This window comes from Aulonocara stuartgranti (assembly GCF_965226115.1).
Source record: "Aulonocara stuartgranti genome assembly, chromosome: 12".
NCBI classification, from domain to species: domain Eukaryota; kingdom Metazoa; phylum Chordata; class Actinopteri; order Cichliformes; family Cichlidae; genus Aulonocara; species Aulonocara stuartgranti.
In genome coordinates, this window is record NC_138948.1 from 12,206,735 (window position 1) to 12,226,201 (window position 19,467).

Consider the following 19,467-nt stretch of genomic DNA (forward strand, 5'->3'; position numbering starts at 1 on the left):
ATGTTTTGTGTCACGTGCACAGGCAAAACATTAATGCTTGTGGTGAACAAGCATCCCACTATCATATTTCTGTCTTGTCACGTGATGCAAAAAAAGAAAAAAGAAATCCTACTTGTAAATACTTTTAGCCCTTTTTCATTTGTACCTACTCAGCTTAACTTGAGCTTTTTATAAAAACTTTTTAGGGTTTTAAATTAGGTGGTAGGGTAGTACCTGCTACTAGGTACTTTTTTAGCACCAACTCGACAGGGTTTCCAAGCGATCTGAATGGATCTGAAAATGTGACGTCAGCATATGATTGGCTAGTCAGTGGCTCGTCATGAGAGGGAAACGGCAGCAAAAACACCAACACCGTGTTTCTCAAGTCTGACAAAAAGCCATACACTGAGCAGCACGTATACCATATATTCAATTACCTCCATTGTTGTGTTGTGTTTGTGTTGCACACAAATGACGTCACGGACTTTCACTATCACGCCATTACTTTTGCTATCACAACCCCACGCACATTGAGGTGGTACTCAAATGTAATGGAAAAGCAAGCAAAACCAGAGTAGAGTAGTACTTGTGGAAAAGAGGCTTTTGCAAATATTCTGGAGTGGAAAGGTCAGAGGGTCAGCAGAAAGGTATAACTCTGGTAGTTATACTGTTACCTCTAAATTAGTTTTGACAAAGCGCATCTTTTCTTGTCAGCTCACGTTATCTCAGTTATTTCTTCTCCATATTTCCTTTGCCTCACTAGCTTTGCGTAACACAGAGACACAACTGCATACTGTGTTCACAGCGGGTGACCCACAAATAACCTCCTGTTCTATAACTAGCGAGCATTATTTAGAGGCCAGCGGAGGAAAACAGCAGATTAATATTTGAGTGACAGAGTGAGTGAACACTTTTACAAGAAGTCTGCTTTATTTTACTCAATCGTCCAAGTTCAAGATCTTATTCTCTAAAATACACTTTCAGCACTTGGTTTGGCTTCCCTTCAGCAAGAAAGAATGGCAGTTATTGGAGAAAACGGCTCAGTCGGACAAACAATCAGTGAAAAAAGGTCAGCTACAGCTGAACTCCAGCATCTCGCACCACACAGTGATGGAAGCGTGATGGAAAGCACTCTTGCTGAAGATCGACAGCTGCTCTCTGATCCCTGTGGGGGCTGTTGGGTGGGCTATCTGATGGTTCAGTCAAGCTGTTTCAATCTATTGCTGGTCCCCCCCCCAAGGATACCCATAGTCTTTGCTGAAAAGAGGAAAATGCATCAGACACACAGAGATCATCTCCTGTGAGAGGAGTGCACAGATGTGGAGGCAAAGCTGGGAATTCTTGCAGGAGAGATGAGATATGGGGCCACAGACTGCATGAAAGCAAGACGTAGCTTCCAGGTCTGAAAAGGGAAGCCTATGCACATGTGCCTTTGACCTGCAGCCTTTCTAACGGCCAGCAGGGGGCAAATTTTGAGGTTGTGAAAGGATGGAGTAATTTTCTTCCTTAGGTTCTTTTGTTTTTGCAGAAGCATTCATAGAAATCTGTTTTATATAATAAAAAAGTGTGGACTTCTGTACTTTAAGCATATATTCCTCAATCTTTTCTATTTTATTATCTAGTGGCTCCTTCTGGAGTCCTGAATTAAAAGCACCAGAAACATTATGCCCTTATAACAATTTGTTTTTAAGGCTTGTTTTTAAGACTAATATGGAGACACATCAAGCCCTTCGGTTCTTGTGGTCATGGCAGTGGTGGTTGTAGCCTCAGTGAACACTAGAAAGATCAGAAACAGCATCACTGTTCCCAGACTCTTAAAAAATAACATTTCAGCGTCATGTGAAAAATTTCTTCAATGATTCACGTCATGTCTCCGCTCATCAAAAATTCAGTGACTCATTATATCCCGTGGACTCCCTTTGAACCACCTTTAAACTCATCTAAATCTTTTGCAGTGGCCAATTATTTATTTTTTAAACAAAATCCACTGAGACCAGCTCAGCATGTTTACAGCTCACAGAGGACACTAATTGCTTAATTGCATCATGCGGTACAACGGCATTAAAGCAACAGCGTGTATTTTTTGTTGTTTAATTAGATTGTCCCTTTAATTTTTTAATTTATGTGTCATTGGGGTTGTAGCAGAATTTCCCAAGGGGGAACATAGTCTTTGGTCAGTTAGTCTGTTTTATTCTGAGTTTAGGTCATTTCAGTTTTCTGGCATTTCTCACTACTATAGTTAAAAGAAGGCTTATGTTTTCCTCTTTAGTCACTTAAATCTGGCCGCATGGCTCTGTGCAGGGACCGCCTCTACTTTTCACAAATGCAAGGCAGCAACATCAGCAGCAAGTCTACAGCAAGACAGAACAAAACAGGCATCAGTGAAAACAGATAAGACACTGATTGACTCAAAAATGGCATGCATACCATGAATATGGGAGTGGAGGTGGGTTACTAAGCAGCTTGCAAGGGATAAATATGCTTATAGTGAACATCAACCAGGTGAGGGTGATACTACCATTTTATTTTATAAACTCAAGGTTTCATCACAGAGAGAACACACTGGGAAACACAGTCAGCTTTTATAAGCGCAGTTAAATGCTAACATTTTTACACAAGGGTTATTTGGCTTTTGAGCATTTTTGCTCGAATGAGATAAAATTAGATCCCTGACATTTTTCAGACATCAACGAGACAATTCCATAGCAGATTAGCCCCAGAGTCCCCCCCCCTCCGCCACCTTCTGCTACTGTAAACTAATGTGCATGAATGTACGCCGTGCCTGTCGGCTTAAAGCCCGTCAATGTGAAGGCAGGAAAAGCTGGTGGATGGGGCTTGATGATCAAAGCACTGTAAATCCTGCCTGCTGCTGGTGGAGTGGGAGAGCGGAGATTCCCCAAGAAAGAGCCTCACAGCTGGAATCATACAGCTGGTAATTTTCCTTCACCTTTGAAAGAAGCTGAAGAAACACACACACACACACACACACACACACACACACACACACACACACACACACACACACACACACACCAGCAGCAGCAGCCCGAGAATAATTTGCCCCTCAGAAGGATTTCATGTTTCTATGGAGAAGAATGTCTATTTTTAGGAGTGGTATAAATAGATCTTTCTGTAGCTCCAAAGCTTGGATTCTTGTGTGAATATCCCCCCGAGCCGTATATAATTTCTCTTATTCATGTGTCTCTATGGACATTTTTTTATATAACACAGCCATAGATTTATCTGCCTTCCTCCTGAGCAAGTGTGTGTGTGTGAGTGTGAATGACAGTCAGAAACATGAACAGTTAGCGGGGAAGTGCAGACAATGAAGTGTAATTTGTCTCAGTGACATTAGTGCTGAGCTGTATGGTCTCAGTGCCTGAGTGCAATAGGCATCAGGTTGTCACATTCAATGAGATACACTTTCCAAAGCCCTCCTAGGACAAGTAAAATCACCAAAAGCTGAGAGGTAACATCCTTCCTCACAGAGGAACACCACTGGAGCTGATCAAACTAAAAGGCAGTCTTCACTGATGTCCCGGGTACAACATTCGCTTCATCGCCAGGCTTTGGGAAGTGGACACAGAGAAGCAGAAGGACTACAATGACTTTGGGTGGAGGCGAGATGGGGGTGAAACAAGGAGCAACTTTGTAGCCGTGGAAACAGTTGCTAAGGAGCGAACCGAGGCTTTCCCAGACAGAGAAGAAACAGAGATGTGATTGTGATGGGAAACAAGGTGCAGTAAGGCACTTTCCTATATTACTAAATTGTACAGGGTACAAATCTCCAACAGAGTAGCGCCTAAATATTAATTTCACTGTTCTATGGATTTAGCTTTTTTAAAAATAAATCATGACAACCATGAAGCCTAAGTTAATGCTTGATACATGTCTTATTGTACTGAAAAAGACAATAAAAGGAGAAGAACTCAATGAAGCTCGGAGATTTCCTACTCAAATATTAGCTCAACATGATTTGAACAGATGCTGATCCATCATATAAGGTCATTGAGATAGCTGCCTCTTCTCCTGATGACAAGAGTCAGTGTATAGTCTGGATAAACACCTAGTGTGGAAGGACAAAATCCCCTTTAACACAAAGAAACCTCCAGCAGAACCAGGCTCAGACATCTGATGTGACTGGTTGGGGCAAGAGATAAAAGGAGAGGACGTGCAAGGATAAAGACAAAACAAACTAGACAGAAGGTAATGACATGAAGCAGTGGCCTATAAACATATGGTGAGTGAAAAGAGGGGAGCAGAGAAGAAATATTTAGTGCATAATGGAGATTCCCACAGCCTCACCCCATAGCAGCAATAAATAAGGTATACTTTATGGCTAGCTAGTCCAACCCTATGATTTAATAGTGACTATCAGCAACAACTTGCAGTTGAAGAATACACATTTTTCCTTTTGTACTGGCTTTAAAAACACTTAATTTTTAGAAGAAGGATTAAAGGATTTAACAGTCGGTCTATGGCAATCAGTTTTTTAAATACTAAATCAGAACAGACACTAATACAGAAGTTTTTTTTCTGAGGACTAACTAATTAATAACTTTATTAGGCTCTAATATTGAAATTTATTCAGTGTTTTCCCAGGATTAAGATGCACTTTTTAGCAGTGTCTGTAAATCACATAAAAGGCATCAGATTAGGCGAGAAATGTGTCATCACAAACCTGAAAACAGGGCTGCGTTTTTAGATAAAGGATAATAATTGTCTTCAGTGCACTCTGATATGTGCAAATGAAGAGGAAATATGCACCAGAGCCTGCATGCTAGTTCAGGCAGGCAGCTTGAGCAACACTGCATCATACACATGCAACATCACACCTCTTCTCACATCACATATCAAACAGTTCAATTCAATTTTAATTCAGAAGCGTTATTTCAAAGGGGTTTGTACTGTGCGGCAGCCTACAATATTAAAGAGAGAGATCCAATGATTAGAGGATCCCCTATGAAAAAGCACTTGATGATGGTGGAGAGGAAGAATTCGCTTTTGAGGAGACCTCCAGGAGAACCAGGCTCAAAAGCTACTCTATTTATTTAATTTATAGCTTACACTACTGCTACTATTATACATAGGTTAGATTTTTTTATGCACTATACTTTCAAAAGTATTTTTTCATCGGACTTCAGATGCATATGAATTTCAGTAACATTCTTACTTCATAGGGTTTAATATGATGTCGGCCCACCCGTTTGCAGCTAAAACAGCTTCAACTCTTCTGGGAAGGCTTTTCACACGGGTTAGGAGTCTGTTTGTTGGAATTTTGACCATTCTTCCTGTAGTGCACTTGTGAAGTCAAACACTTAGAACGGACAAGAAGGTCTGGCTCCACTTTAATTCATCCCAACGGTGTATATCTGTTTGAGGTCAGGGCTCTGTGCACGCCAGTCAAGTTCTTACACCAAACTGAGTCCTCCTGAACCCCAAACAATAATCCCCCCTCCATCAAACTTTACATTTGGCACAGTGCAGTCAGAGAAGTACCGCTGTGCTGGCAACCACCAAAACCCAAACTTGGTGAGCTTTACACACCTGCATCCAACGCTTTGCATTGCACTTGGTGATGTGAGGCTTGGCCATGGAAACCCATTCATTACACTATCTACACACTGTTCTTGAGCTAATCTGAAAGCCAGATGAAGTTTGGAGGTCTTTAGCGATTGGCTCTGCAGAAAGTTGGCGACCTCTGCACATTATATACCTCAGCCTCTGCTGATCCCGCTCTGTGATTTTATGTGGCCTATGACTTCATGGCTGAGTTGCTATCATTTCCAATCGCTTCCACTTTGTTCTAATACCACTAACAGTTGACTGTGGAATATTTAGCAGCGAGGAAATTTCATGACTGGACATGTTGCACAGGTGGCATCCTGCGACAGTCACTGAGCTCCTGCGAGTGACCTATTCTTTCACAAATGTTTGTAGAAGCAGTCTGCAAGCCTAGATGTTTGATTCCATACACCTGTGGTCGTGGAAGCGAACACCTAAATTCAATGATTTGGATGAGTGAGTGAATACTTTTGGTATTCACTTAGTAAGTAAGTAAGTAAGTAAACTTTATTTATTAAGCGCTTTTCGCAGACAGGCAATCACAAAGCGCTGTACACAAATATTAAAATATTAAAATAAACAATAAAATCAATAGACATTATATACAATGTAAAAGATCAAATGTAAATAATGTAAAAAATAAATAAAATAAAATATGTAGATCAACAAAAGGCTTGTTTGAACAGAAGAGTTTTTAACTGTTTTTTAAAAGAATCCACAGAGTCAAGCAAACGTAATTGTAGTGGTAAACTGTTCCACAGCCTTGGTGCAACAGACTGAAAGGCTCTGTCCCCTTTTGTCTTCAATCGGGGACAATTCAATAGTTCTTCTTTTACACTAAGGTGAGGGGGAAACAGTGTTTCAGTTCTCCTGTATGCCCCGTAAATGTGGCAAACTAACAATAGAAAATCTTTGAATCTTGAAATCACAAGGACAGGTAGTTGGTGTGTGAGAGGAAAGGATAGAGGGGAGATCTGCATAAAGATATCCCAGAAACAAACAGGAACACACCCTTTCAATATGAAGGGCTATTTAGCTGCAAAGCTTCACATCTCTCTCTTGCTCTTTGAACCTCTCCACCATGCCAGTAGGCTCTGTGTGTATATTTATTCATCACTTTATCCACCGAGTGTTAGGATTCCAGCAGAATCCAGCTCATCTCCCTCTCTCTTCGCTCTCAGGTGGAGTTGGCTACAGGTCTGGTTTTGCTCCTGCCTCCTCCTCTCAGTCAGCACACTGGTCTCCCATCTACTCATTACTCTTGGATTCAAAAGGCCAGCTTAAACCTCCACTCTCTGTCAGTTTGTCGTCACCTTTGTGGTGGTTATGAGACTCACTCCCTCTGAGTAACTTACCTCCCAAGTGATCTGACTTTGCAGTTCTTGTTCACCTGCCAGTGGTGAGCTAAGGCTGGATCAAGATTGGAGCTTTCACACCAAGAAAACTGAGCACTTTCTTATAAGGATTTATCAAAAAACACTAAGCTGTCAAGGAAAATCCAATCCCCTGCTCAGTCTCTGTGCAGCAATGCTTACCAGAGTGAAACTTACCTGAATCCTGATTTAATTCTTGCTTACGTAGTTATGTACTTTAATCATTTGGGTCCATACATTCGTACAAATAACCCACTTATTCCAAAACCTGATGACTTGTCTGAAAATGTATAAACACGCCAGTTATTTAAAAATTCACTAAGTAAAAGCTTTTTTGAGTAAAATTTTGAGGTCACATGAACACGTGTTGGGCTCTTCTCGTGATTGCTCATTTCTATTCAGTTCTGTTCCCACTTTGTGTCCAAACAGGAATGCGAATGTGTGTTTTCTTTCTGTGCTTTAGTTTCTATATTTAAAATGAGGAAATAAGCTAAGCTTAGAAACACATAACTGTCATGGTGAACACAGTAAGAGCAAACAACCGCATTAATTATTTGTTCCACCTGAACTTCTTACACCCAGATGTGGCTCCTGAGCCTCTGCGGGCATCTTCCTCCCCATCTGCATCGCCTCTTCTTCTCCCTTGCTGCTGTGAAATCTGAGTGACAGAAAACAGGGACAAAGAGGACATCCCATTAATATGCTAATCCATGCGGGGATGACTTCAACACGCCGAGCATAGTCAGAAATACACATATGTCAGCTATGAGGCATACTGTGCAAAATCAGGGCTCAGGGAGGAGGAAGAGGAGGTGGATACGCATTTACTGTGGATGGGGTGCATAAAAAGCTAAATTGGTGGGTTTGTGGGGATCCCCACATCCGCACATCCACACATTTATCCCACTGAATAACATCTGAAATACTGAAGAGAGGAGTCTGAAGCAAGGCAGACTGTGGATTGTGTGTGACTGGCATGTCTCTGCCATGTGCGGCCTTGTTTGCTCTTTGCTGGCATCAATAATCCATGCGACCTGCTCTTATGCACAGACGGATGAGCACTGGGGGCTTATATAAGAGTCAGGTCTAAGAGTCGGGATTGACCCTCCGGGACCTGACTGGCTGACAAGAGAAGTGCAAACCACGACAACATAAATCTGTTTACTGGACAGACTTTCATCTGTTCTGCAGCACTCGCACTTTATACAGGCGATATTTTCAGAGAGAATCCACTGTATGGCTTGACACTTTAAATCCACCAGCGGTTTGTTTCGTTGCTGCTGATAAGGCCGATAGTGGTGTGAAATGGGTTTGAAAGATGCTGCCGGCATCTCCTGACCGAGAACAACCTGCTCTCTTCTCTGTCTCAGTAAATGTACCGCGTCACTGTCAGTAGACTCCCCCTGCCTCGCAGAAGAAGACAGAGATAGACAGCCAGGCAGAGTCTTTCATCCCATTCCCCTTATCTTCCTGGCCAAAATCCCCTGCCTCCAGAAAGCAATTTAAAGGCCAGACAGAGGAGAGGGAGCGAGTCAGAGCGATGCAGGAACGCAACCTCATGATAAACCAGCAGTTCACTTGAATACAACAGTCCACATCCTGAAGAAGCGAAAGCCTACTACAGTAAAAATGCATAAAAATATTCAACAGTGAAATACAATTACATCTGAGCACCATCTATTAACAAATATAGACATGTTACAAACAATATAAACATTTGATTATGGTTTTGAGTGTATTTCTGGTAATAAAGACGTGTTTCTGAACTTACATGATAATATTAAGACCAAGATCTAATATCAACAGGCTGACCGGGAGCAGGTCCAAAGGTTCAGCCACAGACCTGTGTGAGATATGATTCCTCAAACTTTTCTTTGTGAAGAGCGACACTGATTAATCTCTGACAGTGGCCCTGCAGGAGCCTGTGCTCTGTCAAGCGCCCCTTAATGGGTTGACATTTGGGGGAGGTGCTTATTTGCTGATGATCAATACCTGACTCATGTCCATACAGATTAGCACAAAGACCAGAAATGGAGGAATCAGCTAGTTTGGCTGAATCCCAAAAGATAATCTTCTACAGGCAGAGTTGGCAAGTAGAAATACAAATACTACTATTAAAAATACTTTAGTAAAAGTTGAAGTACTGATTCAACTACTTAACTCAAGTAAAAGTAAAACAATACAGGCTCTGAAATGTACTCAAAGTAAGAAAGTAAAAAGTAGTTCTTTGGAGGACGTTTCTATTTTTATGCAACGCTAACTGAACCTTGTGCTGTATTAACATAATAATAAATAATATCAGTAGATTCTAATTATACTCAGCTTGACTCTGACAATGAAATCACAGCTACTGTGCACCAGTTACACATTGTTCTTTACTTTAAACCCATCACAGTACAGCAAACTAACCTCTTTATCCTGCACTAACATGCAGCCTTTAAATAACACAGTTAGTCTATCTCAGTTTGCTATGCAGCATGTTTCACAATATGAAAAAAAAAAAAGATCCCATGTTCAGACACAACATCTGATTTTAAAACATGAGGACTTACATGTGAGCTTTCCTTACCTTTAATTCTAACCTCTCTTCTTCCTCTCCTGTCTTTCTTATCTTTCTCCATTTCTGAGTTTCTATGCTCCATCCTCTGGTGAGTAATAAACGAACAGGACTGCCTTTCATGTGTTTAGGCTCAGATCAGTTTGATGTTTGGAGGCTGGAAGTATTTGTATTTGTACTTTTACTTCCCGCCTCAGTCTACAGGTTGGTGTCACTGTGAAACAAAACTGGATTTTGCACTTGTTTCTTGTGTTGGCCATATACTGTTATATACCATCACTCACTCCGTCTGCACTTGTTTCAGTTTCAGGTGACTTCTCTGATACTTGTTTATCATGTTGCTTTGAAAACTCCAAGCTCTGCTGCTAATTTGCATACAGTTTATTCAAATGTTAGTGATGGGGGATGGCATGTAATTAATTAATCAAATTTGATTACTAAAACAGAATAAATGAGATAATTGTTGTCAGACATTCTGTTTATAATAACGCTCTCACTTTGCCTTTTAGTCCTCACTCCCAGGCTGCCACATGTCTCAATTCATATTCATGTATTTATTTTTTTCAGCTGAATTATGATTAAAGTTCTTTAAATCCATTAGAGTGATAAACTCTGTGTGTAAAGTACATGATAGCATCACACAGTGGCTGCAGATTTGCTGGTTGCACATCCATGATGCAAATCTCCACTTTGGCCACTGTGGAGGCCATTTGAGGAAAGTGAATTCACTGGCTAGTTTGAGAAACCAGTTTGAGATTATGTGACGTTGCATATCATCCTTAAGCAGAAGTTGAGACTCGTCAGACCAGGCAACGGTTTTCCAATCTTCTGTCTCAGCTTCCTGTCCTTTGCTAGCAGGACAGTCACCCGGTGTGGTGTTCTGCTGCTGTAGTTAATCTGCTTCAAGGTTTGATGTGTTGTGCACACAGAGATGCTCTTCTGTATAGCTTATTGTAGCAGTTGGTTATTTGAGTTACTGTTGTCTTCCTAGGAAACAGTAACTCATATGACCTTGGAGCGAGTTGTGTGGGAAATTCCCAGTAGCAGTTTCTGAAATAACCAGCACAACTACAACCACAACACGTCCACTTAAATCACATTTTCTTCCCCCTCAGATCCTCAGTTGAAGTTCAGCAGGTCATCCAAACCACGTCTGGATGACTAAATCCATTCAGTTGCTGTGATGTGGTAGGCTGATTAAATACTTGTGTTAACAAGCAGTTGAACAGCTGTACCTAACAAAGTGGCTGTCGAGAGCGTATAAATAATCCCAGTGTTTATATGAAATGTTCCTCTGAGTTGTGCTGCCTCGAGCTGCTTAAATAAGAAGATTTTAAAAAGTATTGGCTCAGATAATAAGCGGTTCACTGTGCTTGTTAAGACAAATAATCAGTGTTGAAGACTGGGTGGTAATTATCACCTTCTGGATTATATCTGTTAAGAACACAATCTACGGTAACTGTAATCTAATTAGATAGACGAAAACAAAAACGATTTCCAACAATATCAAGTCAGCACGACACAAAAGTCACACACTCGCTGTGGAGCTCTGAGTCACAGACAGATTATCTGAGTGGCCTGATTTTGTCAAAGTCGGCTCTGTCCATTAAGCAGAACTCAGACACACAGCTCTGACATTATTATAAAGCACGGCTGATAACGCCGTTTAAAATTGTGGCCAATTCAGGCGTGGAAACCCCAATCAGGCTGAACCCTCCTTGCTCTCTTCCAGGACGTGATTAATCTTAACCTGGATGGCAGTGCTTAATTAAATATTGAGGCAGCTTAAATGGCTGCGCTGTCGCTTTGTTTTATCGGTCACTTCCTAAAATGACAGTCCCATCTTTTCCCTCGCTCCTCTGCATCTGGAGACAACACACTTCTGCTCTTATCTGAAGCACTGGCTCTATCAGGTAGACACAATGTACTTTAGGAAGTAAAATAATGCGAGCACAGCTGCACGCACGGCTCTGTGGAACATTTCATTAGAGGGTAAAAAGCTGGTGAGTGCTGGAATGAATTTAGACATTCAAGTACTAGGAGTTATGAAGCACATCTCATCAGATCTATCTGACATGAATGAATGCATTAAAAAAATCCTCTTTTCGTGGCGCTGGGTGAAAGCTCAGCCCTTTCAGCAGAAAAATTCAGATGGAGTCTGGGATTACAAAAGCAGGCAGTCTACTGTGAGGTTATAATCTGCGCTGTCTCTCCCCTGCTGTCCCTTATCTCTGGCTGCCTTTATCCTTTATTCAACTGGGACAGGTAAAAGCAAAGTCAGATTGCTCACTGACAGCCTGAAGATGAGAAAACTCCTCTAAATGGGGAAATGTTCTCAAAGGAAAAAGTCTGGGAAATATTTACTTTGTTGCTGTGTGGTAACAATGAGAAGACTGATACTAGGTAAAAAGCATACCACCAAGTTTGGACACGCACACACAGCCAGACTAGGTCCTGAAAGAGCAAAATCCTTCATCCCTAAAGCTAACCAATTAACCCGTGGTATACTGTTTAATCCTTACATAAACAAACAATTTGCCACTGAGCATTAACTAACCCTCTCAGTCTCCTGGCAACTGCTAGGCGGGAGATATGCTTCAGTTTTCTGTATGGATTAAAGATACATGGTGCACTGTTCATTTTGCATAGAGCACACATGAAGGTTCATGCTGTTTTTAAACTGTCCAAGATGTTAGGCTAAACTAAGGCCAGGACAACCTATCTGCAGACAAGAAAACAAAGCAGGTGGTTATAGGCCAGGAGCAGCCATCTACAGCTAGCCCCAAGCCCCAGCATTGTATGAAGTTATGCTAGCCCTCCTGTTAAGGACATGTTTTTACCCTTTAAATTAAACGAGGTACATATCATGTGGTATTGCAGGTAGATACCTACCTACTTGCGATGGCCTTAATTGTATCCAGTCTGTATGCAAAGCTCAGTGTAGCCTTAAACTTGTTGGCTTAAACTAAAGCCTGAAATTGGCTGTTAAACTGTGGGATGCTCCCCAGCCGAGCCACTAGGGGGCCTTGGAGACTGACTGGAAAATAAAGGGATCATGTCTGAAGGAGACCCATTGCAGAAGCCTGGGTTCAAATCTGCTAATCTTGAAATTATTTTATTGCACCAGAAAAGGTTTAAGAACGATTACCAAGTTAAGACAAGTGTCTAGTCTGTAAGCTAGCCTAAGCTAACTACAGCCTTTTTTTTACCCAGTCTGAATTTCTACAAACCTTAAACCTTCACTTTGCTGTCGCTATGCTAAATCATCTATTTTTACAAGGACTAAGCTAATTAACATTAACAATTAAAGTTTTTTCATGAGGCTTTATTTCAATTAACTTTCCTAACAAAAACATGACCTACGACTGGTCTTTGGTAGGCCTGTGGTGCTCTTTCAAAGATTTTGTTTGGAGCTCATAATGTTGCATTCGTAGGGACGATGATGAAATTAACATAAAATATACAAAAATAAAAAAATTTGGGATTTATAATAAAGTTGGGGAAAAAAGAAGCTAAGTTTACATGTTTTCAGGTGTCTCCATTGCATAAAAGCTGCATGTATAGAAGCACCAGTGAAACCTGGAAGCCATGTTTCTACCACCTTCTTTGCTGTTGTTGAAATCTCCCATATATTAAATTTCAGGCCTCTTTGAGTCTCTCAATTATAACATGTCTGGGTAGACTAATCAAAAAGACTTCTGTCTTTTTGTAAGCCTCTGCTGCTCAAATGTTAGTTTCCAACAAAAACATTAAAAACAAGTAAATCAAGACTAAAACAATTATTGTACAATTCTGGGTTAAAACAATGTTTCTGTTCTGCCTTTTGTTCCCTGTTTTTATAAAATTGCTTTGTGAAATTGAAGTAAAAAAATCTGCTACCTTAATTTTTCCAATCTCTTAGCTTGATATTTACTAACACTACCAGCTAGTTTGTAGTTATGTCATGTTGCAGACTGCTTTGTGTAATGAAACACAGGCCGTGCCAGATGCGTCTGCCAGTCAGATTAAAGCTTTATGAGGATTAAACGGACTCTACAGTGCCTACTGCCCTCCAACACAGATAACACAATCAGCTGCAGCCACACACTCTTGTTTCTCAGATGCATTTCTTGCTGCATGTTAAGTGATTTCTCTGAATATGCACAAGTTTGTTCAGTTTGGTCATCGACCTGCAGGGGCACAGAGCTGAAGCTCCAGAGGACCCTGACTCAAACAGCTTATCTATGATGTTTGCGATTCTGGGAAAATCCATTAAAATCCCCTTTGTCTGGTTGAATAACTGAAATGCAGTGAGTTCACAGTTACACAGTTGGAAACAGATTATGAAAAAGGATGCTGGGCAGCTGTTAGATTTAAGTGCAAAATAAACTGAAATACTTTTTGAAAACTGCAAAATTGTGTTTTGGACCATGAAGATCTTTTGTGCACAGTCTTTACTGCAAAGGAAAATTCCCGAATGAGGAAGAAAATCCTCAGGATTGCAATAAAAAAAACAAAACTATTTTAGTCAGTTTTTAACTTTGCAGGTCATTTGTTTCACCCGAAAAATAAAATCAGAAGTAGCAGAAGAGCATCACCTAGTGGCCATTTCTGATTACTGCGTCATGTTGACTCAATGAAGATTGAATCAATACGATTTGGGGAGGTTTTTAGGAAAAATAACAAGAGTTTGCTGATCAAGTTTTATAACCTTAAATGCAAACTTGGGTCTTTTCTTTTACAACTGATAAAAACTGTGCAGTGACGGAACTGATTTACATTTCTTAGCTTGTGAATGTGAGAGAAAACCCCCCCCCAAAAAAACAGGACATTATTTACTTTTTTCTTAATGATTCTGATGATGAACAGGCCAGATGGATCGCTTTCTTTCTTATTAACTCTTAGCAAAACCCTGTTTTTAAATAGAGAACATGACCTGTTTCTCAAAAAAACAAAACTATTTATAACAAGTCAACAGACAGGAATGACAATACTTAGAGGATTTTTGTTTATTTGTTTCCAAATCACAAAAACTTTGATTTTTTTTTTAGATTTGATTCCTTTCTTGAGCCGTAATTTCACGTCGCTGTGGTTTGCAGATGGTGCAAAAAAGAAACATTTCATTTTACAGCTAGTGTCAGTGTTAGATCCTACATTTGATTACACCTAAACTCAATGTGCTCAACATAAAAGATAAAAACTTTTTTAAAAAGCTGTGTAGGTCTGTACCTTGGTGCAAATGAGCATAACAGCTTAGAGATCTGCAAGGAGTGTGATAAATACAGAAAGAATATTCACACATGTCCAGAAAAACGAGACAAAATTATTTTTAAACAACCTCAATTATTTATTTGGGAATGAATCCATGAATACAAAAACATTGCGTTTGACTGACAGTGCTGAACCACAGGAAGTATTTACAAATGTGTTATCTACAAAAGAAAAAAAGGGAGGAAAAACGAAAAGGAAATATGACATTTTAAATCTGCTTTCCCAAAAACGGGCAAAAATAGAGAGCGACTCTAATTTAGATTGAGCAAGTGCTGACATTTACACTGGGGATGTCTGGACCAGAGCCGGGTGCTCTGAGGCTTCACTGCATCACGCAGATGGCACCATTCATACAGCTGACAGCTGGCTGCTTATAAAAGGCCGACCTTCCACCGCGGACAGCAGATCAGAAACCTCGGGGCAGAGTGATCGACCGCCATGAGATCACTTCAGTGCTTCAATCACTCGGGACAAGTCGCAGTCGTCTCGCTTTTCTCTATTCTCCCTTTTTGGTCTGTTAGAAACACCTTAAGAAGCCTCCTCATCAATCTTCGGTGCCAGGTAGTATTTGATGTGCCCCATGTCAGCAATCTTGTACTCCACCACTGTAGGGAGAAAAACAAAACAAACAGTCAAGTCTAGGCCACGACACACCAAACGAAGAATCCTGCAGTCATTTGAGGGAAGAGCAGATGCACGTACCCAGGGGGATATCAGCGGACATGCTGAGAGTGACGGTCTTGGAGAGTGGCGTGGCCTTGGTGAAGAAGTTCAGGTAGTTGAGGGCAAAGATCAGCTGGACGGGTTCATTCATCTCAATCGTAACCTAAACACAGGAAGGGAAGAGCCAAGAACTTAACAGGTGCTGCCACACTCACTCAGATCACCAGCTCATAGAGTAAATAAGAAGCTCTAAAGTAAAGGCCTTAATTGCTGTCTCAGCATTAAGATGGCAACAAATATTTAAGAATACTTGATTTATTTAAATTAAAAAAAAAAAAAAAAGTTGGTCTTAAATCTGCTGGTAACTAATTGATGCCTTTAAATAAACAGTCATGAATTCATGACACTGAAACATCTGCAGAGCTTTCAACCTCCACCTGTACTCTGTACAAACAGCAAAAGTCACTTCTTGGTAGAAACTTAAACTGATCCAGTCATAGGTCAGTATTTCTCTCTTTTTATTTTATTGCGTTTTTACTGTTGAACAGCTTGTGAGTGCATTACTGCCACCTTCTGGCAGTAATAGCACATTACACCAGGAGCCAGTTAAAACGGAGCACAAAATGCATATTTAAACCATCACATTTTAATTATTTCACATGTAAATTTTATGCAATTGTCTTGCCCATGTCTGCCAAAACATGCTGAGCTCTCATACTCACAGCCTCGTCCTCTTTGTCCACATTGCTGGTCTGGGACAGCTTGATGTTTCCTGTGCCCAGCTCGCCTGAGGCGGAGAACTTGACTCCATCCTTGGCGCAGGAGATCATGACGGCGTCGCCGATCTGTGAAAGGTCACGGCAGATGCGAGCGAACTCCCCGGAGGGCATCTTCACCACACAGCTGTACTCCTGCTCCTGGAGGGACCGACAGACATGGAAAGGTTAGCAACCGTGTGAGGAAAACCCTGCCGTATACAAATTGAGGATGTAACAGCTGACTTACCGGAATACCAAGCTGCTCCACATCCAGGTCCATCAGTTTCATCTCATAATCTGACACCTTCTCCTGGTCTGCAAGATTGAAGAGAAGCGGTAAATACACCACCGTGACACCACCAGTCAGACTGATGTTACTGAATAAACATAGAATTCAAACTTACTGAGAGTCTCAAAGACGAGGGCGAGCGTGTCTGCATTGTCTTCTGCTCTGAGGGTGATGATGTCCTCATTTCCGGCACACTTCAAGATTTTTGACATACTGGATAAGAGAGGTAAAAAAAAATAAATCAGTAAACTTTAGTCTCGCTGCATTATAAAATACAACAAAACTAAATAAATAACTAATATAACCACGTCATTCACACAATAAATCAAATCCTTTCCGCAAAATATAATTGAAAATTTCAACAAGTAGTCAGTAGTTAAATAAAAATATCATTCAGTCTGTTCTCTTTTTAAAAGAAGGACCTGCAGCGACAACAGGCTAAACAATAAAACAGTTTAAAATAAATATTACTAACAGTCTAATTTGCCGATTAAAAAGCGTTGTAAACAACTAAACAGGCAGTGACGTAGGAACGGAAGTGGTATTTCCCGGGTTCAACAACAATTCCCGCCAACTATCCCGGCGCACAGTTTGGCGCTAAAACGCTGTCACCGCGCAATCACAAAGCAGCGGAACTCTCTCAAACTGCTCCAATCGTAATTTAAACTTTAAAATGTTTTTGCCCCCTTAACAACATCTAATATACAAAGCGCGCCATTTCAGAGCGGTCACTAAAGAGTTAACTAAGTTCAGGAGGCAGACATGCCCGGGCAACTCCGCCAAGATGGCCTTGTTCTTTGTCAGCATCAGAAGCTGCATTAAGATGTAATAAAGTGCGCTTAAAAGGGGCTAAAAGCGATCGTGAGACTCAAAAATAGTGACCGCGTCACAAACCAAGCAGCCATTTTTTTTCGTGTTATTAGACTCGATAAACTTTGACAACTCAACCTGTCAACCTGGGGACATTAGTCAGCAGAAACTCCTCTTAGCTAAGCCCCATCAAGAACCAGCAACGGGCTGGCATCAAACGGTGTTAAGACAGTATTTTCTACCTATAAGCTCTATTTTTTATGTTTGGTATATGTGCTCCACCTGCTCAGGTTGACTCCCATGGCGAGGTTCCTATCGCAGCGGTACGAGTCGAAGCCATCGTGCCGCAGAGTGAGCTGCACCAGTGAGACGTGAGAGGAGTCCATGCTCTGCAGGGAGATGCCGGACGAGCTGACGTCCCAGCAGGCTTCTGTGATCAGATCCTTCAGAGCCTCCAGCACCTTCTTCAGGATGGAGCCCTGGACCAGGCGAGCCTCGAACATGGTTGCTGTGGAGTTTTATGTCTGCGCAGATGACAAGATGAGAAAGGCTTCTCTGAGAGCTCAGGTTTTGTGTTGCTGGCGAGCACAGACACGGCACGTGATTACCACTTTCACGGTACAGAGGAGTTTAAGCTGGAAGCGCGCGCTAACAGCCAGTTTTAATGATTCGGGGGCGCGATTGCGTCATTTCCGTTTCCTTGTCGACGCCACAACCGCTTAAAAGAGTGGGCGATTATTTCAGCCATGTTGGAGAGGACAATTTTGTAACCTGGACAAATTATACAGAATATTATACAACACTGTACAGCAGGGGTGTCAAACATAGGGCACGGGGGCCAGAATCGACCTAGCAAAAACTCAAATCTGGCCCACTGGACAATTTTGGGCATCACGTTTTGGAATTTTTTTTCAGACGTTTTACAGGCTTTTAGTACCGATAAAGACCTTTCCCATAGCCATTCATACAACACCAAAGTAATTAAGAAATACATGAATAAATACCATAAAAGTTCTTGTTCCCTCCGGGTACTCCGGCTTCCTCCCACCGTCCAAAGACATGCAGCTTGTGGGGATAGGTTAATTGGATAATCCAAATTGCCACTAGGTGTGAATGGTTGTCTGTCCCGGTTGTTCAGTGATGACGCGACGAATCCTACTTCCGGGTCTAAAGTAGTAATATGGCTTTTGTGTTGTTAACATGTTTAATGTTATGTATTTTCTTCTATTTGATCTCAAAAAGCTCCTAAAACAGTCAGTGATCCCTGTTGACCTCCCTCAGCTTTTATTACCACTAATCATTTATTTAAGCTCAGTTTTTAAAACCTTAGGATGTAACTACAGCTCAGCCCATGCAGCAGTATATGAATGACTAACCTCGTATTGTGGATGGATTATCTCAGTTGTTCTCCCGGCTGAAGTTTGGTCCTTTTACAGCATCCTGCCATGCGATTACATTTGTTTCTGACCACCGAGAACACTCACGTTAACTTTTATCGAGTGGAAAAAAAGTTAGCTTGTTTATATTATGCTAACATAGCTGTGTCGCTAGCGGTCACATAGCACATCATTATATACCAGCTAGCCCAACTTCAGTAACCCTACAAACATCACTGCTGTTTAGTTTTCTGTCTTCATTTATGCTGGAAGTGATAACAGAGCTGTACGTTTTAATTTGTTTCCAAAACCCCGCAGTCAGGACATGCTATATTGTATTTAGATAGAAGCTAGCGAGCTAACTCCCTGCTAACTTCTAACTCCGTTAAATGTCATAAATTCCATTTTCATGGATGCCTGGATGCTAAACTCAATTGTTACACCTGGTAGAGCAGAACGCTGATCATTTTATTAAAGATGAAAGACTTTAGACAGTTTTTCAACTCTCAGTAATGCCACAGTGATCATTTGATATATGGACCTGCAGCAGAGTTTAGACCCAGATACGGCTAGTGACGTCAGACTGAACAACCGACAGACTGGCGACCTGTCCAGGGTGTACCCCGCCTCTCGCCCTATGACAGCTGGGATAGGCTCCAGCGCCCCCCGCGACCCTGAAAAGGATAAGCGGAAGTGAATGGATGGATGGAAGTTCTTGTTCATCTAAAGAAAAAAAACAACTTTGTTTTATACATACAGGACAATCTGGGCAATGAGCAGTACATTTATTTCTTAAAATGTAAGTCCAAAGTGTAGCAGCTGCAATTTATTTTACTACAAAACAAAA

General features: G+C 41.2%; 1 protein-coding gene across 1 annotated transcript; it reads right to left on the reverse strand.

Annotated features, from left to right (window-relative positions):
• Positions 1 to 14,776: 14,776 nt before the first annotated feature.
• On the reverse strand, positions 14,777 to 17,943 carry pcna (proliferating cell nuclear antigen). Its single transcript, XM_082553432.1, has 6 exons — positions 17,527 to 17,943; positions 16,550 to 16,647; positions 16,393 to 16,460; positions 16,110 to 16,304; positions 15,427 to 15,550; positions 14,777 to 15,329 (listed from the first exon to the last, which is right to left on the reverse strand). The coding sequence occupies exons 1-6, from the start codon at positions 17,745 to 17,747 to the stop codon at positions 15,253 to 15,255; spliced, it is 783 nt and encodes a 260-aa protein (XP_082409558.1). The 5' UTR covers positions 17,748 to 17,943; the 3' UTR covers positions 14,777 to 15,252.
• Positions 17,944 to 19,467: the final 1,524 nt, after the last annotated feature.